The sequence below is a fragment of the Populus alba genome, chromosome 11 (assembly GCF_005239225.2).
Source record: "Populus alba chromosome 11, ASM523922v2, whole genome shotgun sequence".
NCBI classification, from domain to species: Eukaryota; Viridiplantae; Streptophyta; class Magnoliopsida; order Malpighiales; family Salicaceae; genus Populus; species Populus alba.
In genome coordinates, this window is record NC_133294.1 from 16,681,368 (window position 1) to 16,708,527 (window position 27,160).

At 39.5% G+C, this 27,160-nt stretch overlaps 1 protein-coding gene across 1 annotated transcript; it reads left to right on the forward strand.

The window, feature by feature from the left end:
* Positions 1-3,752: 3,752 nt before the first annotated feature.
* LOC118031651 (alpha-farnesene synthase-like) lies at positions 3,753-4,944 on the forward strand. Its single transcript, XM_073412279.1, has 3 exons — positions 3,753-3,966; positions 4,172-4,439; positions 4,571-4,944. Exons 1-3 carry the CDS (start codon positions 3,811-3,813, stop codon positions 4,942-4,944), a joined length of 798 nt encoding a protein of 265 aa, XP_073268380.1. The 5' UTR covers positions 3,753-3,810.
* The last annotated feature ends 22,216 nt before the right edge of the window (positions 4,945-27,160 follow it).

Genomic DNA, 27,160 nt, shown 5'->3' on the forward strand with positions numbered 1-27,160 from the left:
TATTTTATTTTATTATTTTTTTTATTATTATATATTTGTATTTTTATTTTTATTTTTGTGTGGGGACCCAAAAATGGGTTACAACAACACCTATCCAAGTCAAAATAGGGTGCCAATCATTATCTCCTTGTTGTATTTCTCTTCCATTATCAGGGTCTTCATCAATTCTCCTTCGAGAAATCACAGTCACTGAATCTAACTTCTTTAGAGAAATCACCACTCCATCAAATCCTTGACCATACGAAACCCAATTGTTCCCCTTATACCGTCATCCTACTAGTCTTCACCAGTTTCATTACAAACTGTTACATATACAAAAATAGTACTGTATGGATAATCCTTCCACTAAGCAAGTTCCCAGGAAAGATTGGAGGGGTCACACTGGTCCCGCTTAAAACCCAATCTCCTAGACAGAACTTCTTAGGCCATATCTATCCATCGTACTGTCTTTTCGTATATACAACTGTGATCACCCAATTTTTGACATTTTTTTTTTATTATTTTTTTAAAAAATGATGAACAAAAATAAAAATAAAATAAATGAAGAATGAATTAAAATTTGGGTTAAGGGCAACATGATTGGAAGTTTAAAGATTTAATTAAACTCTTGACTAGTTTAATTAATTAAATCAAGGGCTTAATTGGAGAATTGATTTAATTAAAATTTAGATTATTTTAATTAATCAAATCAAGAGTTTAATTGAAGAATTAATGAGTTTGAGGACTTAATTAAACTTTGATTTAATTAATTAAAGGAATCAGGGGTGTAATTGAAAAAATACCAAAGTTTGGAGCTGATTCAAGAAAAAATTGCTAGAAAATTAAAGTCTAAGGACCAAATTGAATAGTCCAGAAACTCAGGACTGTTGTGTAAATGGTGCTATAACTCAGGGATTCAATTGAATTTAATCCAAGGGCATAATTAAAAATCAATTTTTATTGATTAAGGGACCCAATTGATACATTTCAAAACATCAAGGACCAATCTATAATCTGTCATTTTCCATGCCAAACGACGCCGTTTTAGAATCCTTCTATTCATCATCCCTTCATTTTCGCGCGGAGGCAGCCGATTCAACAGGAAATCTACAGCAAATCATGGACCACGATCTCGTTCGTGGGGGGTAACGGTTGTGGAAGCTCTCTGGCCTTTTAAAAGGCAGAGATGAGCAACACTAGGGGGACCGAAATGGGACGAAAAACCAGAAGTAAAACCCAGAACACAGGGGACGAAAACAGAGCAGAAACACAACCCAAAAACAGAGCCGAACAGAGACTAAAACCTGGGGAAACAGAGAGAGAGGGAGAGACTGGAACAAATAAAAAAACCAGAGACAAAGAGAACAAGAACATAGACACGCAGAAGAACAAAGACGGGGAGAAACAGAATCAGGGGAAACAGAGAAACAAAGAACGATCAGAAAGAAAGAAAACAAAAAGGGAAACAGAAGGTTATTGTCCAGCCAGCGCGCCTTTGCCATCACCATCGTCTTCGTCCCTCTCGTCTCCTGCACTGAGGTAAGCGCCGCTCCCTTTGCATTTTAATTCACTGCTACAGTAGCAGTGAATTTTAATTCACTTGCTACTGTAGCAAGTGAATTGTAATTTCGCACGCCTGCTACCCAGCCGGGTCACTGGTCTTGACCAGTGACCCAACCGAGTCAGCCCAGCACCAAAAAAATAAAAAAATAAAAAAGGTAGAAAAAATAAATAAAAATAAAAAATGTGTACGCATGAATAAAAATAATGTAAATTTATTGATTTATTCACTAACGCTAGAGTCAGTAATAAAAATACTGGTTCAAATTTATATTATTCATTGTATTTTATTTTTATTTAGCAAGAAAAAAAAATTGTGCATGCATAAAAATAAATTTATTTTGTTTGTTTATTCACTGACACCAGAGTCAGGAATAAAAAAAATATTGATTTAAATTTATTTTGTTTTTATATCTACGTAATATTTACCAACGCCAGAGTTGGAAGTATTCGTAGTTGAATATTTATTGGCGCCAGAGTCATGAACATTATAAGCAAATTATCATAGCAAAAAAAAAGAAGCTAATAAACATTTAGCAATATAAAACAAAATCAACAATGCAGTATGCCTCAGGCAGAATGTTTAAGGGGTGATAATATCTTCCCTTTTACGTAACTAGTCCCGAACCATAGAATCTCTGTTGACCAGTTAGGGTTCCTAGTGACCATAATACTAGGTGGCAACTCCTTAAACAAGACCATTCCCCATTAAAGAACAGGATGCCATAAATCTGTTCTTTCCAAATATATTAATTTTTAAGGCCGCCGCGATGTCGGATGCGACAACAACCATTTGCTAGCTTTGTTGCGGCTTTTCTTTACAAGTGATTTGGGGTATCCTGGTTTTATACTTGATTTCTCAACATCTGGCGAGACTACCAGTGCTTAGATTTGTCAAGATTGGTCCTCGTCAATTTTCACTTTGCACCTCAAATCGTCCACATGATCAAATGTCCAGAGTGTCCCAATTTTGCCTTCCTTCAAGGCATTAAATTTCCCCATTTAAGAGTTCAGCACATGTAATTCAACAAACATGTGCACCTTCTTCTTCTTCATCTCCATCGACCACCATCCAGACCTTCAACAATCTCTCTTTAATAATTCACCACTATCATTTTTTGTCTCAAATGTCAATAATCGGACCGTACCATTGCATCCGAAATGATCAAATTAGCTAAAAACAAGTTTGAAATCGTCCAAATCGCACTTCAGATGGATAAGATTCGATCAAAACAATTCTGGCCTGATCAACGGCTTAGATTCAATCTCAGATACGGTTGCACGTAGGATCCGATGCACTGGATCATTTTCCCTCAGCTCGCGGCTCGGCATGGCTCCAACTCGGCTCGACGCACGGCTAATGACGTGGCTCGTGGGTCCCACTGTGATGACGTGTCGATGACATGACAAGCTGATTGTGCATGATGACGTCACAATTACGTCATGCTGACGTCGTCCTTATCCGAGTCAGTTACATGGGTGGGGTCAACTGGTATTCGGTTCAGGTCAACCCATCCGAGTGAAGAAGACGCATGGCACGCATGGGGCGTGTCTGCGCGCATGGGCAGACGCCTTATCGGAGCGTGATGACGCGTGTGGCCATGTCCGACGTCCGATTTTGACGCCGTTTTCACCAGTGGCTTCGTCTCTTCCTCCTCTACACAATGGTATGGTCAAAACATAATTTTGACAAATTTTATTTTTGAGAAAAAATCAAACACCACTTCAAACCGTCAACTCTGATACCAATTGTTGAAAATTCGACCGGTAATGTACTGATGATTGCTCATAGGAGGGGTGAGCACACTGACACAATATGTAATGTGGTTCAACAAATCGCCTAAATCCACAAGAGAGTCAATATTATTAGAGATAGAGAAAGAATACAAAACAAATACATAGAGAAAAAGGATCATTTCACTCTACTCTACTCCCAACTCTCATTGTTGCCCTTGCAGCTCTCGTAGTGCCTATTTATAGGCAACAATGGTAGCTTTGATACATTTATCAATGGTGGGTGTAATTACCATTGACAAATGGTAACCCTACTTTTTAGGGTAGATTGCTCATTAATGACAAATCCCATCAACTTCTTCTATTTTTCCTTGATCAAATCAAACTTTCTTCACTGCGGGTCCTTTTCTGCCTATATATACTCGTCCGGAGATTGAAGGATCTCATGCCAACCACTCTCTCTCCCAAAATCCAGCCTTTTTTTATATAAACTTTTTCTCGTATCCTTTGATTCCTCCCACACTCCTTCCAACAATCATGGAATACAAGCAACAAGTGCAAGTTGGGCAAAATTCTTTGCAATGCCAGAACAACTCTGAAGACATTGATATGAGACAGGAAAGGCGGTCTGCCAATTATAAACCAAATATTTGGAAATATGATTTCCTACAATCTCTTTCTAGCAAATATGACGTGAGATCTTAATCCCTCTTCTCCTTTAAAGTATTTGAAAAACGTTACCTCAAAAAAAAAAAAAAAAAAAAGAGAATTCTTGGTGCGTCTATATATACTTAATGTGCATTTACTTGAGCTTAATGTCTTAAATGATTAAAGACCATGACTGTAATTAAATCAAATAATGGTTAAGACTAAGCTTCAGAATGTGATGTTTTTGCAGGAAGAGCAGTACCGAAGGGTGGCGGAGAAGCTGAGGGAGGAAGTTAAGAGCATTTTTGTGGAAGCAGTGGACTTATTGGCTAAGTTGAAGCTTGTTGATAGCGTCATAAAGCTCGGCCTAGGGAGTTACTTTGAGGAAGAAATCAAACAATCTCTAGACATCATAGCAGCTTCGTTCAAGAATCAAAATCCCAACGTGGAAGAGAATCTTTATGTCACTGCCTTACGCTTCAAGCTCCTCAGGCTGCACGGATATGAAGTTTCACAAGGTGAAAATACTGGGAGAGGTTCCATTCGCTCTCAAAACTGACCATATAATAATATAGTCTTATTATTATATTAATTAACATGGAGAAATTATTCAATTATGCTAACTTGAATTTGATTATCTGGAATTCAGGTGTCTTCAATGGCTTTTTCGACGGCACTTTTGACAGAAGCAAATGCACAGATGTTAGGGGCTTGATCGAGCTCTTCGAGGCCTCACATTTAGCCTACGAGGGTGAAGCTACGCTGGAAGACGCTAAAGCCTTTTCAGCTAGAATTTTAAGTGGTATAAATTGTAGTGCCATTGAAAGCGACCTTGCAAAACATGTGGTGCATGTCTTAGAACTTCCTTCCCACTGGAGAGTGTTGTGGTTTGATGTCAAATGGCACATCAACACGTACGAGAATGACAAGCAAACAAATAGGCATTTACTTGCCTTGGCTAAAGTGAACTTCAACACGGTCCAAGCCACGCTCCAAAAAGATCTGAGGGATGTTTCCAGGTAGACTTCTACAAAAGCACCTCACTTTTTTCACTTCTTTTTTATATATCAAGGTGTAGAATTATTAATGTCCATACATATATACATGGGACCCTCCAAGTAAAAGCTAAAAATGGAATCTATATCATATCCATAACTCTTTTTTTCTACCCAAAACTAAGTGTACGATGAACTCCTAAAAAGGGTTTTATATTATCTCTAATATGATGAAGTGATATTTAGCAAAATTAGAAAATGGTTACCTCATAACTAAGACTCAATGGATAACCCTAGAGAAGGAAAAAAGGAGTCCAAGTGCAAGCAAAATCTCGCAAGGGCAGACATGCAAGAACAACTGATATACAAAATTAACACAAGGGACTTTGTGATTACAACAACGCAACAAAGTTAAGGTTTTCGTTGTTCTTGTAGGTGGTGTGGAGGAATTTGGGTATAATAGAGAATCATGATACTAATTATAGATGATGTATATGATGTTTATGGTTCTCTGCACGAGCTGCAGCAATTCACCAAAGGTGTGAGCAGGTTAGTATTGACATCATCACAAAATTAGAACTTCTAGGTGATGTTTGTGGTTCTCTCCTAATTCTAATCGTTCATTATAAATTGATTAGGTGGGATACCGGAGAAGTACAAGAACTGCCAGAATGTATGAAGATTTGTTTCCAAGCCCTCTATGATATAACTAATGAAATGGCTTTTGAAATGAAAAGGGAGAAAGATGGGAGTCAAGTTCTACCTCACCTAAAGAAAGTGGTAAAATATTTTCTATAAGTGGAACATTTTACACAGAAACAAACGGAATCTAAGCTTTCATATCATTTCCATGTCCATCGGTACCAGACACTTGAAATTATAATCTCGTTGCTTTTTTTGGTACTGAGGTTGCTTCCATTTTTTGTCCTGTGAATACAAAATGACATGATCAAGCCTGTTGCTACCCAATTTTTGACCCATATTTTTGATAAATTTTAAGAAAAATCAAAAATAGCAAAAAAAACAAAGAAAAACCCAAAAAAAGTATTTTTGATGTATTTGCATCGTTTTTAGCATTTTCAACGCCGTCTCAAAAGAATTTAAATTTTTAAAGGAATTTTGGAACGCGTTCAACTTTTAACGCGTAAATTTTATGATAATTGATTTTTCTTGTTGAGTTGACGGTGATATTGCTCGCTTTCGAAAACACAAAAAAAGAGAGAAAATCAAAATTTACAAAAAAAGAAGAAAAGAAAAGTTGGGGGACTATTTTGAAAACCTAACAACAATGGTCCTATAAATACTAAGCTACAGTGATAAGAAAAGGGGGAGAAAAATTATTCACAGAGGAGAAAAAAATTGACACGGGGAAGACCTAAACCTATCTTCTCCTCTGGCAGCCGCCTCCTTCCTTGGCCTTGGGAAAGCCAACCGGAGAGAAATCACCAACGCTGAGAGAGGCGACAGCCAGCTTCTATTCTCCCTCTCACTCTCAGCCAAATAGACCAGCTCCCCTGCACACTGCCCCTCTCCATTTTGATTTTCCTCTTCTAAGAGCCGCCGAACACAAACTTTCAGCCGGCCACGGCGGATCCCCCTTCCCTGCTGTCATCTCCCATAGCCGACTATCAACACAGTCGTTCCCCACAAGCCCACTTCCCCATTTTTCTCCTTCTCACAGACCAGCCACCGGCCACACAACGCAGGTCCCCCCCTTCATTCGGCCTCCAGTAGTAGCGGTCAAAACAATAGCCACAACAGCGCAAATCAGCAGTTGTCCCCTCTCCATCACCAGCACTCCTCTGCTTGCCACACGGCCGGTGAAAGAAGGAGGGGTCGACGATCCACCCGATCCAGCGGGAATCCAACCGAGTGAGTAGCTGGTGAGCAGCTCCACACTCAACAGCAGATCGACCATCGGAGAAGAAGAAAGAAGACCGGGAAGGAGGAGCTGTCCTTCCTCCAGCGGCGCCCACACAAGCGGCCTCATCTCCGACCGAGAATCAACGGCCGGACCTGCAACCAGAAAGAAGCAGATCCGAAATGGAGAAAAATAGAAAGAGGTGCAGATCTGAAAACAAAGGAAACAAAATAAAACCGACTGCTTGTGGTTTTTTTTCGTTGCAGGTCACGGTGAAAGCCACCACAGGCTGGGAAGAGAAGAAAGGGGAAACCGTTCTAGAGTCCCCTGCTTGCCGGACTGTCCAGCGGCGGCGCGTGAACCCACGCTCTGCCAGTTGCGATAGCGCGTGGGAGGACGCGCCGCCACGATTACAACAGATCCCAGAAGGCTTTCCAACAGTTTCTGGATTTTTTTTGGGTTTATTTTGTAATGTTTAAATTGTTTTTGATATTTTTGTTATTTTTTTGTACATGTAAAAAGGGGATGTATAAGAAAAATAATAAAAAAAGATGTGTGTGTGTGTTTATAATTTTTTTTTATGTATATTTTTGAATTATAAAAATACAAAAAAAAAAGACAAAAAGAATTAATTGTTAATTTAAATATGGTTAAATATCTCAAGGATAGATAAAATCAAGTTGTATTTTCCATGAAAATGTAAGAACAAGTTTCTACATATATTCTGGGATTTAATAACTGATTTATCAAAGTCTTAAGAATTTGATTAATATTTTAAATTTTCAAATCACATCAAACCGCAAAGCAGCTTATCTCAGGTAGGGTGCGCTAGGGGTGCTAATACCTTCCCTAGCCACAACCAGTCCCGTACCCTCGAATCTTTGACCACGACCAGTAAATCCGGGTTTCCTAGTAACCCTCAATAAATACTAGGTGGCGACTCCCAAAGAACCAATCAAGCAAAGACAACGAAAAATCGCCAAAGTCGAATCGTCGTGCGGATTTTTTGACGTGCGACAGAATGACGACTCCACTGGGGACAGGTATTGTTTTGAACTTTATCGGACTAAGCTTTGTATTTTGATGTGTTAAAGTTTTTTGTGTTTTGTTTTATTTATGTTATTCATGCATTGTATAGAATTCTCTCATGCATCACAAGTTTTTATTTTGAAAAGCACACACAAGTTTGAGGTTAGGTGGGGGACTAACAACTTACCTTATGACTTTTAGTCAAGGTTTAAGTTTGTGTAAACCCCAACTCTTCGTTGAGTGCTTAGACTGTTAGTGATGGGTATACGTACGTGCCATCTACTATCTGTTGAGCCCCCATATTGCCTTTACGAGGGTAATCACTGGGACAACAAGAGACCCTTTTTTAGAGACCAATAAGTAAACCTACCATTTGTCTCACGTAAAAAGATTAGAACCTGTCTTTAGGATGTATGCTCCGTAAATATTTGTTTTGCATTTGAGCAGACCCTTCTTGAAGTATCTTGAATTCAGGACTTACAAGGGATATAATGGTCATTACTCAAGAAATTTCTATTGTAGAGTTTGATCAAGAATAAAAATTCTTGTTTCATCATGCAAGAGTTATGACCATATGTCACTCCTTGAAGAGCAAGTTCATCATTTAGATTACATGTCATACATTTATCAGGCATGTACCGGGAGGAAAAATAGGTTCCCCATCCAAGGTCTACCCCACTGGACTAGAAAAGACGGATAATAAAGAAAAGGGTCAGAGCGAGGCTCATTGTTAAAAGAAATTGGAGCATCGAAGGTGAAGTAGCTAGGTTCACAACTGCTTGAGCAAGCACTAAGCAGTAAGAAAGAAGAAAGGGAATGCCTGCACAGTCTTCTATGGGAACGCTGCGTGTCCACGTCCCATTAAAGCTGCACCTCTCTTTTTCAATCATGAATGGCAACAATGCTTTCAATCGTCAACTTATGACAACCTGGTGCATTGGCCTTCTTTGAAATCACCCCCACTGTGAGCTCAATTCCAGTTCAACAGCACAGGATTTTTGTTAAGAAATCATTGAACGAGTAATGAATAGGAGGAAGATTGAAGGTTCTGCCGTGGATTCCAGAACTGTGAAGAGAGTTTGAATCAGAAGATGACTCTCAATTGAGAAACCTCAATTATTTTGCCTAGTCAGGTCTTGTCATAGCATCAACTGCTCAAGTACCTTTGCCAAGATTGACATCCCTCTGCCCCTCGAGCTTGTCGACCAGCATCTGCCAGATTCAGAATTTTGCCTGACTTCGACAAATCCCATGCAACCACCATTTTCTAGGTGGTTCAATCCAGACAAGAGATGTGTCGTCATGGTGGGGTCATCGGCCATTTTAGTTGAACAGACGCATGAGCTTCAAGAATTGAGCTCAATTGGTGAAAGATGATGTCATCGATCATTTTGTCATCGGAACTTCCTTAGAATGACAAGTGATTGAAATTGACTCAGCGAAACACAGATATTGCCAGAGAAGCTAATCCAAGACGGAGTTAAACTGTCAATCATCTTTGTTATGGATTTTGGCCATTTTGCATTTTTGGTTTTGGGGTCACATCTCATATTTGAACGAAACATGTCTTTCCTTTGTCTTCCTATTGTTTTGAAATCAAGAGATACTTTTTTCAAAGGTTATTTTGACAAAATATTTTGATCAAACTCCAACATGCAAAATTAAGGCTAGTCAATCCTTAAAGATCAAAAGTACTTTGATTACAAAAATGACTCGATACTTGAAAATGACATGAGGTGACCAAACAGTTTTGAACTCATACCTCTTGAAACTGAACCACCCATTATGTAGCTATGTTTTAACAATATGCATAATGACATGTAGTGGATTCGGTAGCTATGGACTCATGAATCATTTACTCTTATAAGTCTAAATCATTACACTGGATGAGGTCAAAATTTATCGGTTTTAACTGACCTTGCTTGAAATGAGAAAAGGCCATCTTTGTTATCCTTTCACGTTTCTTGAAATATTATCCCTTGCAGTCCTATTTTGAGCCTGGTGACATATTTTCTTTCAAAAAGAAACCCTGACTAGGATCACACCCCACACTGGGGGCAAATGAGAAATATTTTGGAGACAATGATAAAATCAATGGATCAAAGAAAAGCTTAGAACAAAAGTTCAATGTTTGAGAAAGGGTCAGAAGAAGAAAAGCCATAGATTGAGGGCCATCCAAGAAAAACTTTGAGGAAGGCTATGCAAACAAAATGCAAAAAATGTAAAAAAAAATGGAAAGAAAAGAGAATGCCTATCAATTCTAAGAGGGGCAAAAGATGTTTCAATTGGAGAAAGACACAACAAATGCCAAAAGTCAACACCAAAAAAAAAATATATCAAGTTTATGTCTTTTGGTGTGTCTATGATAAAGCCTTTAGTGTCTTCAAAAAGATTAGATTGATTATTCATTAAAGAAAAAGTTGGATTTGCATTATGACCTATGTTAAGAGAATTCTGATCTCAAAAATTAACAAGGTTGTATGTCACTTTCTCTACAATGACAGCAAGAGAAAGAGAGTTGATGAATAGTTGATGTTGATCCTAGGTTTTTGAAACCCTCAAACACCTTTTGAGCCTGTGAAACTCCTTTCTTTCATAGCCATGAACCATAGCCTACATTACGTGCTTTAAAAAGCCCTTTTTGATCAAGTAAGCAATTTGAACCGATAAATGGCGCTCTCAAAACTTGAAGAGTTTTTCCATAAGAGTCATGGCTTCATGGATTAAGCTACTGGTTATTATGCATGCTGATAAAATTGATGCTAAAAAAAAAAAACAATTTTTCTTGACGAATCCTCAAGTTTTGACTTGAACCTTTTATTTTTCTTGAAATTCACAGAAGGTCACCTCATCGCAGACCATCAAAAGATATACCCAAGATCAAAGATTAAAACTGACACAAAGAACCATGAAAAAAAGTCATTTTAATCTCACAATGGGTCATTTCTGTTTTCAAAACACAAGACAATCAAAGGATTGCATTAAATAGTGCGTGTTGGGTCTTTGACCAAAGAAGCTTGATTTATGAAAATACTTTCAAAAAAAGACATCTCTTTGATTTCATTTCAACAATTAAACTTGAATAGACATGATCGTTGAAATATGAGATTTGATTCCAAAACAAGAAAGATTTTCAAACAAGAACATCGATTGAGTTTGCAAAATCCTTGACAAAAATGACATCAACATTTCCCGACACTCCTTGAAATGTTGACCACCTGGGGGCAATACAGTGGACCCTTAGAAGAAAAACAAACAACATTCTGATCAGCCGGGGGCAAAGAAAGAATCAGATGATGAGTCGTCAAAGTTCATCAAAGTTATGTTTAACATCTGACAATGACAAAGAAAAACCTTTTTGAGTATAAACCGATGAACGAACCTTCAGATCATATTGGGGGCAATGTTGTTCAAAGACAATCCATGATCTAGTGCACTTCAGCAGCAATTGATGAGCAACACTGCACTAGAAGGATATTTTCATATCTTCATCTTGGTTCATCATCTTCAACATGGCTATGACTTTTGATCGATGTTGTTGCTACCCAATTTTTGACCCATGTTTTTTTATATATTTTTAAAAAATCCAAAAATAGAGAAAAAACAAAGAAAATCCAAAAAATATGTTTTTTAATATATTTTCGTCATTTTAGCATTTTTAACGTCGTCTAAAAAGAATTTAATTTTTCAAACGCGTTCGACTTTTCACGCGTCGTTTTTAAAATCATTGATTTTCCTCATCGAGTCGACGTTGATGTTGCTCATTTTCAAAAAATACAAAAAAACAAGAAAAATCAAATTTTACAAAAAAAAAAAAGTTAAGGGACCAATTTTGAAAACTTGGCAATATTTTTTGCCTATAAATACTGGTTTCCAACACTTACAAGGGGAGGGGCAATTGTGTAAAGAGGAGAGAAACACAAAAAAACCCTAAAAACATAAACTTAACTCTCTACCCACACAAACCAGCCGCCGGCTCCTGACCAAAAAATAGCCTCCGTTCCCCGGGGTCCTTGGTTGGTGTTTTCAGAAGAGAGCCAAGGACCCCCTGATTGATTGCTTCCAACCCGGTTGGGACTTTGCTCTCCCGAAACAGTCGTTGCTGCTTCTCAACCAAAACCCCCCCCTCTGGTTTGATTTTACTTTTTTTCCTACAGCCGCCGGCCACAAACACAAGCCAAAACAGCTGCTCCCTACCCGGTTTTGATTTTCTTTCTTCGGAACCAGCCCCTTTCCCCTTCTCTTCTTCTCATTTTTTCCCGCCGCTCCTTCATCCCTCTCTTCCTCCGATCTGCCTCACAACAGCCACGATCCAGCACCCCTCAACTCTCACTCACGGCGTTTCCTCCTTCACCGAACAGACCCGACGGCCTCAGTTCCAACTGAGCATCTGCTGCACGCCCAGATCAGTCCGCTGCTCCTTCGCCTCACAGTAGCTCTCGCCGGCCAGCCTTCCACAGCAGCACTCGATCTCCTCAGCACCGCCACCGATCTCCCTACAACTGAAGAACCCAGCGACGCCAACAGCGCCGCCCGATCTACGGACGACAGCAGCAGCGACCACAGCCGCGACCACCTTTGCAACCACCAGATCGACAGCCAGCCGAGAAGAAGAAAGAAGACAGCGGTTCACAGATCTAAAAAAGAAAAAATCCAAGAATGGATCTGGACTAAAACAGACTTGCTGGTTGCGTTTTTTTATTGTTTTTTTCAGGTCAACACCGGCGAGGAAAGGGCGAAGGGAAGGAGTCGATCTAGGCTACCCCTTTGTTGCTTTTTTTTAGGCGGCGCGTGAACCCACGCGCCGCCAGTGGCGGTGGCGCGTGGGGAGACGCGCCGCCAGTGTTCCCGAGCCGAGGAAATCTGCTGAACACTGTTCCGCAACTCCAGAAATCCGTTTGCCACTGTTCTGAATAGTTTTGGATTATTTTGTAATTTTCAGATTGTTTAATGTAATATTTGTGTAATTTTTAGTTTTTTTTTTAGTTTGTACTTTATGTAAATGTGGATGGAAATAAAAGAAAAGAAAAGAAAAGAAAAGAAAAGGAGAAAGTGATAATAAAAACAAAAAAAAAAAAGAAATGTTTGTGTGTGCTTGTATGTTTGTTTTTATTTATTTATTTATGTTATTGAATTAAAAATCAAAAAAAGGACAAAAAGAATTATTTGTTAATTTAAATATGGTTAAATATCTCAAGGACAAATAAAATCAAGTTGTATTTTCCATGAAAATATGAGGACAAGTTTCTACATATATTCGGGGATTTAATAACTGATTTATTCAAGCCTAAGAATTTAATTAATATTTTAAATTTTCAAATCACATATCAGAACACGAAGCAGCTTACCTCAGGTAGGGTGTGTTAGGGGTGCTAATACCTTCCCTAACCACAACCAGTCCCTTATCCATGATCTCTGACAAGACCAGTACATCAGGTTTCCTAGTAGCCCTCAATAAATTACTAGGTGGTGACTCCCACGAACGAATTCAAAGCAAACGCAACAACAAGAAAAATCGCCAGCCGATGCCGCGTGCCTGATTTTGTAATTTTTTTGGGGTGCGACAGAATGGCGACTCCACTGGGGAAAGGTATTGTTTTCAACTTTATCGGACTAAGCTTTGTGTTTTGATGTGTTCAATTTTATTTTTTCTTTTGTGCTTTGTTTTATTTATTTGTGTTTTATTCATGCATTGTATATAATTCTCTCATGCATCACAAGTTTTAATTTTTGTTAAGCACACACCTGCTTTAAGTTAGGTGGGGGACTAGCAGCTTACCTTATGACTTGAGTCAAGGTTGAAGTTTGTGTAAACCCCAACTCTTCGTTGAGTGCTTAGACTGGTAATAGTTGGACACGTGCCAACCAATTACCTGCTGGGCCCCTATATTGCCTTTACGAGGGCAATCACTGGGACAACAAGAGACCCCTTTTAGAGACCAAGTAGTAAACCTACCCTGTCTCACGTAAAATGAATAGAACCTGCCTGTAGGATGTATGCTCCGTAAATATTTGTTTTGCATCCGAGCAAACCCTTCTTGAAGCATTGGCCGTCACTCCGAAAATTTTCATTGGAGAGTTTGGGCAAAAATCATGATTCTTGTTCCATCATACAAGAGTTACGACCATATTGTCACCCCTCGAAGGGTGAGTTCGTCATATAGATTACATATTCATACATTTATCATGCATGTACCGGGTTGAAAAGTAGGTTCCCCCGCACAAGCTGTGCTGCACGTGATTGAAGAAAGATGATGAAAGTGAAGAAATGTGTCAGATAGAGGCTCATTATCAGATTAAGGTTGAGAGCATCGAAGGTGAAGTAGCTGGACTCAGATCTGCTCGAACAAGTGTTGAGCATCAAATGGAAAGAGAATGTCTGCATAGTCTTCTATAGGAACACTGCTTGTCCACGTTCAATTGAAGCTGCCTCTCCTTTTCAGTCATGAACAACAGCAACAATGCCTTCAGTCATCAACTAATGACAACTCTGGTTCTTGCTTTGTTGCACTCTTAAGTGTTCATTGCCTCCACATCATCTAATGGAACCAAATGACTACTAGCCTCTTGTACATGGTGCATTAGTCCTCTTTGAAGCTACCCCAATTATGAGCTCAATTCCATTTCAGCAGCACAAGATGTTGGTCTGAAAAACCATGATTAGACACTGAACTTCTACGTGGCAGAGCTCTCTCTACAAAAATCCATTTATGGCTCTGCAAATTAGGAATGCAAGAGGGGATTTATAAGTTGCATATGCTACAAATATTTCTCTCATCAGTTTTAGCACGAAGACATCTTAGTAGGTTGAAGAGCCAGACCTGGTCTGGAAAATATGAGCAGACTTCAAACTTCAACGTAGCAGAGCTCTCTCGGCAGGAATCTGTTTGTGGATCCGCAAGTGGGAAATCCAAGAAGGAATACAGTAGTTTCAGATCATCTATGATTTCTCTCCAACAATGTCAGTATTAAAACACAAAAGTAGAGAGAAGAGACATGCCTAGACTGAAAAACATGAAGAAGACTAAAACTTCAACATAGCAGAACTCCCTCTATTGGTGCTTGTTTGCTGCATCGTTCGAGAGAAATCGAAGAAGAAATAGAGGAGATCATGTTCATCATTTTCTTCCAATAAGACAATGTGTGATTCCACACGTCGGTAGTGGCAATAATACAAGTTTCTGGGCGCTGCCAAGATTACCAAGCTGTTGGAAAGTTTTCTAACAATCCTCAACCAACCATAGCAACATTGGAAGATTGAAATAATGTTGTGAGGATTTGCCGAAGATTTGAACAAGCTATGAAGAGAGGAAAGATTGAAGGATCTGCCATGGATTCCAGAACAATGATGAGAGGTGAAGCAGGAGATGACTTTGACGGTGTGAACCCTTAATTATGGGGTATAGCCAGGTCTCACGGTAGCATCAATTGCTCAAATGTCTTTGCCAAGATGGGACATTCCTCTGCCGTTTAAGTTTGTCGACCAGCATCTGCCAGATTCCAGAATTTTGCTTGACTCCGACAAATCCCATGCAACCACCAATTTCTAGTTGGTATAATCCAGATAAGAGATGTGATGTCATGGTGGGGTCCTCAACCATTTCAAGTGAACAGTTTCAAGAATTGCAAGAATTGAGTCTGAAAGTTGGTGAGCCAAAGACAAGTGGAGTCGGTGAAGGAGGGTGTCATTGGCTATATTATCCCCCGAACATCTTCAGAATGACATGTTGATTGAAAGTGCTTGGCAAAACGCAAATATTGCCAGAAAAGCTGATTCAAGAATGGTGATGAACAATCAATCATATTGTTTTGGAATTCTGCATTTTGTTTTGGGATCACATCTCATCCTTCAACGAAACATGCCTTGCTTTTATCTTCTTGTTGTTTTGAAATCAACAGATGTTTAACATTTTATTCTGACAAAATATTTTGATCCAACTCCAACATGCGATAAAGGTTAATCAATCTGGAAGATTAAAAGTGTTTTGATTGCAGAAATGACTCGATTCTTGTTGAAATGACATGACGTGACCAAACAATTTTGAACTCATACCTTTTGAACTGAACCACACATCATATAGCTAAGTTTTAGTAGTATGCATAATGACATGTAGTGGATTTGGTAGTTATGGACTCGTTAATCATTGACTCTTATAAGTCCAAATCATTACACTGGATGAGGTCAACATTTATCGGTTCTAACTGACCTTGCTTGAAATGAGAAAAGGCCATCTTTGATATCCCTTCACTTTCTAAAGGTTATATCCCTTGTAGTCCCATTTTGAGCTGAATAGAATATTCTTTTCATGAAAACCCTGACTAGGATCACACCCCATACTGGGGGCAGATGAGAGATATGTTGGAGACATTGATATAATTAATGGATAAAGAGGAAGGCTTAGAACAAAAGTCCAATGATTGAAAGAGAGCTAGAAGAAGACACATAGACTGGGGGCATATAAGAAAGTTTTGAGGAAGACTATGATGAAAAAAAAAATGAAAAAAAAAAGGAGAAGAAGTTGAAATTGCCTTCACTTAAAGACAAGTCGAAGATAAAGGAAAGAAAACGCCTATCATGTCTATGAAAAGCAAAAACAATTTCAATCAAGGACACAACAAAAGTCAATACCAGAAAAAAAGACTAAGCTATAAACGTGACTTTTGGTGTCCATTATAAAGCCTCTGATGTTATCAGATGATTAAGGTTGGTTATTCATCAAGGAAATGTGGATTTGCATTATGACTTATGTTAAGAAAAGTCTAAACTTTGAGGTTAACAAGGTTATATGTCGTTTCCTCTACAAAGACAACAATAGAAAGGAGTTGATGAATAGTTGATGTTGATCCTAGGTCTTTGAAACCCTCAAACACCTTTTGAGCCTGTGAAATTCCTTTCTTTCATAGCCATGAACCATAGCCTGCATTACGTGCTTTTAAAAGCCCTTTTTAATCAAGCAAGAAATTTGAACCGATAAATGGCGCTCTCAAAACTTAAAGAGCTTTTCCATAAGGGTCGTGACTTCATGAATTAAGCTACTGGTTATTATGCATGCTGATAAAATAAATGCTAAGAAAAGAAACAACCTTTCTTGATCAAGCTGAGCATCTTGTTTTTGAAATTCATAAAAATGTCACCTCATCACAGACCATCAAATGATATACCCAATATCAAGGATTCAAATTGATACAAAGAACCATGGAAAAAGCCATTTTAATCCTACAACGGGTCGATTTCTGTTTTCAAAATACAAGACAATCAAAGGACTGTGTATTTCGAATAACGTGTGTTGGGTCTTTGATCAAAAAGCTTGATTTTCAAAAGATTTTCAAAAAGGACATCTCTGATTTCATTTCAACAAACTAGACTTTGAATAGACAAGATCTTTGAAGTATGAGAGTTGATTCCAGAACAAGGAAGATTATCAAACACAGAAGAACATTGATTGAGTATGCAAAATCGTTGATAGAAATGACATTGAAATCCTCGACACTACTTGAAAAGTTGAGCAGCTGAGGGCAATACAGTAGACCTTGAAAAGGAAAAACAAGCAATGCTCAGATCAGCTATGAGGCAATGAAAGATGATTAAATGATGAATCAGTGAACTGAAGACAATGATGTTCAAAGACAGATAATCAAGGAACGAGCACATTCAGATGATACTGGGGGCAATGTCGTTCCAAAATAGCCCATGCTCTAGGGAACCCTGTCAGCAATGGAGAAACAAGGATGTACTTGAAGGACACTTTCATACCATCATCTTTTGAAGCATGGCTAGCAATCGTTGAGGATACATGAATGAATGCAATTGAATGGTGAAAAGATACACATCACCAAGACTGACTGTGGAACAATGCTGAACTTAAAGGACAATCTCATATTGTCATTCTTTGAAACATGGTTATAGACAGATGTTATCACACAACTGCACTGAATAAATGTCGGAAAGGCACCCATCTCGAAGACTGATTGTGGGACAACTTGTTCTGAAGCCAGATGAGTGCTTCACTACATGAGTATGAGTGATAAAAGCAGCATCATTGATGAGGATGAGACATTTCTTTTCACAATCTGATTAGAAGAGTTGAAAAGAATCTATTGAGAAGAACACTAAGCATACAACCATGAGCCTTTGTACTGCAAGCTATGAGATGCATGTCTGGACGACTGGATGATTTCCAAGAAGGCTGATGATAACATGTACTTGAAGAGTACTGTTTCAACTGGAGGCAAGATCATGACTGATTAACAATCTTGATGGGTATTGGCATGATGCACACAATCAATCAGAGGATAATTCTCAGAAGAAGCCAGGAGAGAAAATCCTTCATGATGAATCAAGCAGTACCACACTTGGAGGACAGGGTCAAGCTTGATGAACGATGCAAGCAGTAATTGTCGAAGACAGCCCGGGATGGGCACTGCATTTACAGCTGAGTGGATAGCTAGCACATGAATGAGCCAATGCATCGGAAGAACAAAGAAAGCTTTGGAATGCAAACAAAGGCACCCTATAAAGATGGAGCATCAAAGAGGGGGGGACCTATATTTCGAATCAGGTAAGGATGCATGCATATCATCTAACCTCAAACATTTGCACGTATTTTTGAATTGTTGCAGGAAAATCCTTAATGAGGTCCAGCAAGATGGTGGAAAGAGAAAGAAGCATTGTGCTGATGATAACAAAGAATCGGTTTTGATCATGGAATAAAAGGACGATGGGCTAAACCTTACCATTAGGAAAATCCCAAAGAAATGGAAAGATCAACCTAGCAATCGGGAAGCCTCAAGTTTTCAACCCTCGCAGTCAGGAAACACCGAGTTTTCAAATCCTATGATCGGGACTTATCAGGAAGCACCAAGTTTTCCAGCCCTTCTTCTATCATCCCCTCAGGACTTCGCCAGGTAAGTCCTATTTTTCACACTTGTCATATCACATTTTTTCCATCTGGGTAGGTCGCCCATCATAATAAGACCGTTCATCATATTTTTTCCATCCGGGTAGGTCACCCATGACAATGAGACCGCAGTTTTCCACATTTTTTCCATCTGGGTAGGTCACCCATTACAATGAGACCGCATTTCATATTCTTTCTATTTGGGTAGGTCGCCCATCACAACTAGACCACTTCATCATATTTTTTCCATCTGGGTAGGTCACCCATTATAATGAGACCACACTTCATATTTTTCCATTTTTTTGGGTAGGTCGCCCATTACAATGAGACCACACTTCACATTCTTTCTATCTGGGTAGGTCACCCATTACAATGAGACCGCACTTCACAGCATTTTTCTAGGGTTCGTCACCCGTACAATGAGACCAGCATTTTTTTTAGGGTTCGTCACCCGTACAATGAGACCAGCATCTTTCTAGGGTTCGTCACCCGTACAATGAGACCACCATTTTTCTAGGGTTCGTCACCCGTACAATGAGACCAGCACTTGTCTAGGGTTCGTCACCCGTACAATGAGACCAGCAGCACTAGGGTTCGTCACCCGTACAATGAGACCAACTTTTTTCTAGGGTTCGTCACCCGTACAATGAGACCAGCTTTTTTTCTAGGGTTAGTCACCCGTACAATGAGACCATTTTTTACACATTCTTTTGTTTTGGTTAAATGAGGTCGCCAGATGGGATCTCATGTAGCTTTGGCTAAAGGGAATCGCCAGATGGGATTTCAGGTTAACCGAGTTACACAGTTTAGTTCCAGCAGAATGAGGTCGCCAGATGGGATCTCATGTAGCTTTGGTTAAAGGGAATCGCCAGATGGGATTTCAGGTTAACCGAGTTACACAGTTTAGTTCCAGTTGAATGAGGTCGCCAGATGGGATCTCATGTAGCTTTGGTTAAAGGGAATCGCCAGATGGGATTTCAGGTTAACCGAGTTACGCAATATTTTAGTTCCAGTTGAATGAGGTCGCCAGATGGGATCTCATGTAGCTTTGGTTAAAGGGAATCGCCAGATGGGATTTCAGGTTAACCGAGTTACGCAATATTTTCGTTCCAGTTGAATGAGGTCGCCAGATGGGATCTCAGGTAAACCCAATGTGTGGGCAGGTCGCCCGTGAAAATAGACTATTGGGAGAGTGTGGGTCGGTCGCCCGTGAAAATAGACTAGGGTGAGTATGTGTGGGTCGGTCGCCCGTGAAAATAGACTAGGGTGAGTATGTGTGGGCAGGTCGTCCGTGAAAATAAATCAGTGTGAGTGTGTGGGCAGGTCGCCCAAGATAATGAAATCATTTTCCTTTTGTTTTCTTTACAAAGCTTACTATGCAAAATTTTGAGGATTTTCGCTTCGTAAGCATTGTAAAGAGGGGGCAACTGTTGCTACCCAATTTTTGACCCATGTTTTTTTATATATTTTTAAAAAATCCAAAAATAGAGAAAAAACAAAGAAAATCCAAAAAATATGTTTTTTAATATATTTTCGTCATTTTAGCATTTTTAACGTCGTCTAAAAAGAATTTAATTTTTCAAACGCGTTCGACTTTTCACGCGTCGTTTTTAAAATCATTGATTTTCCTCATCGAGTCGACGTTGATGTTGCTCATTTTCAAAAAATACAAAAAAACAAGAAAAATCAAATTTTACAAAAAAAAAAAAAGTTAAGGGACCAATTTTGAAAACTTGGCAATATTTTTTGCCTATAAATACTGGTTTCCAACACTTACAAGGGGAGGGGCAATTGTGTAAAGAGGAGAGAAACACAAAAAAACCCTAAAAACATAAACTTAACTCTCTACCCACACAAACCAGCCGCCGGCTCCTGACCAAAAAATAGCCTCCGTTCCCCGGGGTCCTTGGTTGGTGTTTTCAGAAGAGAGCCAAGGACCCCCTGATTGATTGCTCCCAACCCGGTTGGGACTTTGCTCTCCCGAAACAGTCGCTGCTGCTTCTCAACCAAAACCCCCCCCTCTGGTTTGATTTTACTTTTTTTCCTACAGCCGCCGGCCACAAACACAAGCCAAAACAGCTGCTCCCTACCCGGTTTTGATTTTCTTTCTTCGGAACCAGCCCCTTTCCCCTTCTCTTCTTCTCATTTTTTCCCGCCGCTCCTTCATCCCCCTCTTCCTCCGATCTGCCTCACAACAGCCACGATCCAGCACCCCTCAACTCTCACTCACGGCGTTTCCTCCTTCACCGAACAGACCCGACGACCTCAGTTCCAACTGAGCATCTGCTGCACGCCCAGATCAGTCCGCTGCTCCTTCGCCTCACAGTAGCTCTCGCCGGCCAGCCTTCCACAGCAGCACTCGATCTCCTCAGCACCGCCACCGATCTCCCCACAACTGAAGAACCCAGCGACGCCAACAGCGCCGCCCGATCTACGGACGACAGCAGCAGCGACCACAGCCGCGACCACCTTTGCAACCACCAGATCGACAGCCAGCCGAGAAGAAGAAAGAAGACAGCGGTTCACAGATCTAAAAAAGAAAAAATCCAAGAATGGATCTGGACTAAAACAGACTTGCTGGTTGCGTTTTTTTATTGTTTTTTTCAGGTCAACACCGGCGAGGAAAGGGCGAAGGGAAGGAGTCGATCTAGGCTACCCCTTTGTTGCTTTTTTTTAGGCGGCGCGTGAACCCACGCGCCGCCAGTGGCGGTGGCGCGTGGGGAGACGCGCCGCCAGTGTTCCCGAGCCGAGGAAATCTGCTGAACACTGTTCCGCAACTCCAGAAATCCGTTTGCCACTGTTCTGAATAGTTTTGGATTATTTTGTAATTTTCAGATTGTTTAATGTAATATTTGTGTAATTTTTAGTTTTTTTTTAGTTTGTACTTTATGTAAATGTGGATGGAAATAAAAGAAAAGAAAAGAAAAGAAAAGAAAAGGAGAAAGTGATAATAAAAAAAAAAAAAAAAAGAAATGTTTGTGTGTGCTTGTATGTTTGTTTTTTTTTATTTTTTTATGTTATTGAATTAAAAATCAAAAAAGGACAAAAAGAATTATTTGTTAATTTAAATATGGTTAAATATCTCAAGGACAAATAAAATCAAGTTGTATTTTCCATGAAAATATGAGGACAAGTTTCTACATATATTCGGGGATTTAATAACTGATTTATTCAAGCCTAAGAATTTAATTAATATTTTAAATTTTCAAATCACATATCAGAACACGAAGCAGCTTACCTCAGGTAGGGTGTGTTAGGGGTGCTAATACCTTCCCTAACCACAACCAGTCCCTTACCCATGATCTCTGACAAGACCAGTACATCAGGTTTCCTAGTAGCCCTCAATAAATTACTAGGTGGCGACTCCCACGAACGAATTCAAAGCAAACGCAACAACGAGAAAAATCGCCAGCCGATGTCGCGCGCCTGATTTTGTAATTTTTTTGGGGTGCGACAGATGTTATCACATAGTTACATGTGAATGAATGCATGAAGGATGCACCTACCAAGATTGATGGTGAGACCATCTATTCTGAAGCTCAAATGCGCACTTCACCGCATGAATATGGGTGATGAACATCATTGATAATGCCAAGTCATTTCTTTGCATAAGCTAATTTGACAAGCTGAGAGGAATCCATAGAGAAGAACATTGAGCTTACAATGATGAGCTTTTTACTGCAAAGCATGAGATCCATGTCTGGATGACTTGGCAGTTCCATGAAGGCTGGTGACCATATATACTTGAATGGTGTTTCAACCGAAGGCAAGTTCATGATTGATTAACAATCTTGATGGGTGATGGCATGATGCACACAATCAATCAGAGGATAATTCTTAGAAGAATTCAGGAGAGAAAATCCTTCACGATGAATCAAGCAACACCACACTTGGGGGCATAGTCAAGCTTGATGAACAACGAGAGCAGTAATTGTCGTGGACAGCCTAGGATGGGCACTGAATTTACGGCTAAGTGATGGTTTGCACATGAATGAACCAATGCATGGAAAGAACAAAGATTGCTTCAGAATGCAAACAAAGGCACCCTATGACGATGGAGCATCAAAGAGGGGGAACCTATATTTCAAATCAGGTAAGGATGCATACATATCATCTAACCTCAAAAAAACATTTGCACAGATTTTTGATTTGTTACAGGAAAATCCTCAATGAAGTCCAGCAAGATTGTGGATAGAAAGAATCATTGGGTCGATAATAACAAAGAATCAGTTTCGATCTTTGAACGAGAAAAAAATGAGATGAATCCTGTTGGTAGGAAAATCTTAAAGAAATGAGGAAATCAACCCTGTCATCAAGAGGAGTCCTCAAGTCAACCCTGCAATCAGGAAGCGCCATTTGTCAGCCTTATCCTGTCAGGACTTCGCCTGCCAAGTCTTTTTGCCAGGTAAGTCATCAACTTCCATCTGGGTAGGTCACCCATCATAATGAGACCATCATTTTGCATCTGGGTAGGTCACCCATCATAATAAGACCATCATTTTGCATCTGGGTAGGTCACCCATAACAATGAGACCACTTTCATCTTTTTTCTGGGTAGGTCACCAATAACAATGAGACAATTTCTTTTGAAAAAAAATCTTTGCATTTTCTTGGGTAGGTATTATAGTGAGACCATTTCTCATCAAATTTCATCTGGGTAGGTCACCCATAACAATGAGACCAGCACTTCCATTTGGGCAGGTCGCCCATTATAATGAACCACATTACATCATTTCATTCGGGTAGGTCACCCATAACAATGAGACTAATTCACATTTTAATCAATTTTGCATCTGGGTAGGTCACCCATCATAATGAGACCATCATCATTCTCTGGGTAGGTCACCCATCACAATGAGACCATCAATTTCCACTTGGGTAGGTCACTCATCACAATGAGACCATCATTTTCCACTTGGGTAGGTCGCCCATTGTTGTAACCCATTTTTGGGTCCCCAGGAAAAATAAAATAAATAGCCAAAAGAGGTTAGAAAAATAACAGGAGGTAGAAGCGCTCGGAAAACAGTCAGAAAATTGGTCAAGGAATTTAAAAATACAAGGATTGAATTTTTGACAGTATATTCTTGAAGGATGAAAGCCCTATTGAGAAGGAAAATTTGAATTTTGAGGAGAAAAGCCCAAATTTGGATGTTTATGGACTTAATTGGATTTTAATTTGAATTTATAGAAGATTTGATTGCAAGAAAAATTGATTTTTAAGTCAATTTGGGCTTTAATTTGAAGAAATTTAAGTTGTGGGGCTAAAATATATTTTTTAGGAATTTATTGGGTCAAATCAGGGGCTTAATTGCATAAATATTGAAGTTTAATGGCCAATTAGGGACTTAATTAAGAAAATCCGAAACCAGGGACCAAATTGGAAGAGGCACGTAAATGGAGGGGCTGCAATTATTCGGTTCAGGGGCCTAATTGAAGAAATTGGAAGTTTATTGATCAATTAGGGGCTCAATTGCATAACTCAGAGAACAAGGACCAAAGTGAAAAAGGCGGCCAACAAGAGGGGCGGGGACCGAATTTGGAGGACTGATTTGAAGTTTAGCCATTTAAATGAAACGGCGCGTTTTACCCAAAACGACGCCGTTTCATATATATAAAAAAAAAAAAATGAAGAGAGACCAGAACGGTGTCGTTTTGAACGACACTGTTCATCTTCCTCCTTCCCCCCGTTTTAGCAGAACAGAAGACAAAAAATTTTGAAAAAAAACCTCCCGCGTCTCTATCTTCGCCCCCACCACCACCACCGAAAGAACCGACCAGCCATGCGTGATTGAAGGCGCACTAACCATGGTCTCCCACCCGTTCTGCCCCTATAAATATAGAAGAAAACCGAAGAGAAAAAAAGAGAGAAAAACCCGAAGGAACCGAAGAGAGAGAGAGAAGAGAAGTAAGGCCCGAAAGAGAGAGAAGAACAGAAACAAACCGAGAAGAAGGAAACCGAAACCAAAAAACCAAAACCAAACCGAGAACAAACAGCCACTGAAAAAAAAAAAACGAAGGAGAAGGGGAGGAGGAAGAAATTTTTCGCCACTGTTAGAAACAGCAGCAACGCCGCCCGGAGCCGCCGTCCCCGAGCCACGCCACCGCAGCCCCGCCAGCAAACCACCGTCTCCAGCCCCGCCAGGTACGCTCTATCCCATTCACTTTTTTTTCTTCTTCTGCTGTAGGTTTCGTCTCCTGCATGCAGAATTGTTCTGCATGCAGGGGACGGGGGGGAAATTAATTCCCCCCGTTCTGTTTTCTCTTCTGGGCCAGACGGGTTCTGGCCCAGAAGCATGTATATGGGCCAGAAGGATTCTGGCCCAACCCGGCGGTCTGGGCCGAGTCCGGCCCAGGCCAAGTTATTTTTTTCCTTGGGCCGAGGTCGGCCCATTCTCTTTCTTGGGCCGAGATCGGCCCCATTCGCTTTCTTGGGCCGAGATCGACCCATTCGCTTTTCCTTGGGCCGAGGTCGGCCCATTCTCTTTCTTGGGCCGATACCGGCCCAATGACTTGTGAGGCTGAGTCCGGCCCAGTTAGTTGGGCCGGCCCAACCCCTTAATAATTAATATATAATTATATTATATTATTATATTATATATATGTGTGTATATGTTATATATATAAAATATTTATAAAAAAATCTGAAAAATCTAAAAAAAATGTTGTTATTTTCCTTTCATATATATATTTTTATTTTTTTAGGGGGTTTGTATTTTTGTTTTTATACTATGGAGGTATAAAATCAGTATTTGAAATATCTGATTTTAGTCGAGACACCTGAAATTTTCAAAGATAAATTTTTTTTTTTTGCTTTCAAAAAATTCTAAAAATTCCTTAAAAATATTGTTGATTTTTTTCGTACATCTTTTTAAAAATGACTTAATATTAGTTTGTATTTTTATGCTGTGGAGATACAAATTCAGTATTAAAAATACCCGATTTCATCAAAAAAAAAATATTGTTTTAAAAAAAAAATATTTTCTTGCGTGTTGCATACGGCCAATACTCTAACATGTTTTGAACGTTCTTTTTATAAAAAAAAAATATATTGGAAGCTTCGAAGGTGTGTTTTCGCATAGATTTCTTAAACACAAATTATTTTCTTGCATTTCTGGATTTTACAACATGTTTGTAAAATTCCAAAGGGTATTGGCCAATATTCCAAAAACTATAAAAATCTTATTTTTGGAGAGGGAATTTATTTATTATTTACCGCTAATGTTTGGATAAAGAAATCCTTAAAAGGATGAATATCCAAAATATTATTGAGAGTAATAAATCCGCACGCATTCTTGAAAGAAGCCTTGATTATAATTGAGGACATTTCAAAAATTTTTTTTTTTATTATTATTCCACGATTTATGAGTCGCAAACTTTTGAAATACTAAGGGAAACATGAGCTTTCAAAGCACATGGAATCTCCTTAGATTTCTATCCAAAATCAATTGACGAGCCTAGAAAATACCAACACCATAGCAATTATAAAGCAAACCAAACACCAAGCAGCTTACCTTAGGTAGGGCGTACTAGGGGCGCTAATACCTTCCCTTTACGCAACCAGTCCCTTGCCTTAGAATCTCTGAAAGACCAGTTAGGGTTCCTAGTGACCAAAATACTAGGTGGCGACTCCAAAGAACCAAATCAACAAAACAGAACAAAACGAAAGTCGCTAGTCGAATGTCGCAAACAAAATTCTTTTTGTTATTTTTTTGGGGTGCGACACCCATCATAATGAGACCATCATCTTCCATCTGGGTAGGTCACCCATCATAATGAGACCATCATCAATTTTGCATCTGGGTAGGTCACCCGTCATAATGAGACCATCATCTTTTTTCTCTGGGTAGGTCACACATCATAATGAGACCATTATTTTCCACTTGGGTAGGTCACCCGTCATAATGAGACCATCATCTTCCATTTGGGTAGGTCACCCATCATAATGAGACCATCAATTTTGCATTTGGGTAGGTCACCCATAACAATGAGACCAATTCATATTTGATTCTCATCAAATTTCCAGGTAGGTCACCCGTCATAGTGAGACCATCAATTTTCAGCCGGGTAGGTCACCCGTCATAATGAGACCATCATCTTTCATCCGGGTAGGTCACCCGCATAGTGAGACCATCAATTTTCAGCCGGGTAGGTCACCCATCATAATGAGACCATCATTTTCCATTTGGGTAGGTCACCCATCATAATGAGACCATCACTTTTTCTGGGTAGGTCACCCATTACAATGAGACCACACACACATCTTTGTAGCGGTTCTGGTTAAAGGAGATCGCCAAATGGGATCTCAGGTTAACCTAACCACACACAGATTTTAGCTTTGGTTAAAGGGAATCGCCAGATGGGATTTCAGGTTGATCAAGATACACACCGATTTTGGTTTCGATTAAAGGAGATCGCTAGATGGGATCTCAAGTTAACCCATTTAAAAGGGCAGGTCG

What these genes read in the sequence shown, in the direction of transcription:
- LOC118031651 (XM_073412279.1), top strand. Translation starts at nt 3,811, where the DNA reads ATGGAATACAAGCAACAAGTGCAAGTTGGGCAAAATTCTTTGCAATGC. An exon ending in CTCTTTCTAGCAAATATGAC is followed by an intron (nt 3,967 to 4,171) that starts GTGAGATCTTAA and finishes ATGTTTTTGCAG; the next exon opens with GAAGAGCAGTACCGAAGGGT. An exon ending in CGGATATGAAGTTTCACAAG is followed by an intron (nt 4,440 to 4,570) that starts GTGAAAATACTG and finishes TCTGGAATTCAG; the next exon opens with GTGTCTTCAATGGCTTTTTC.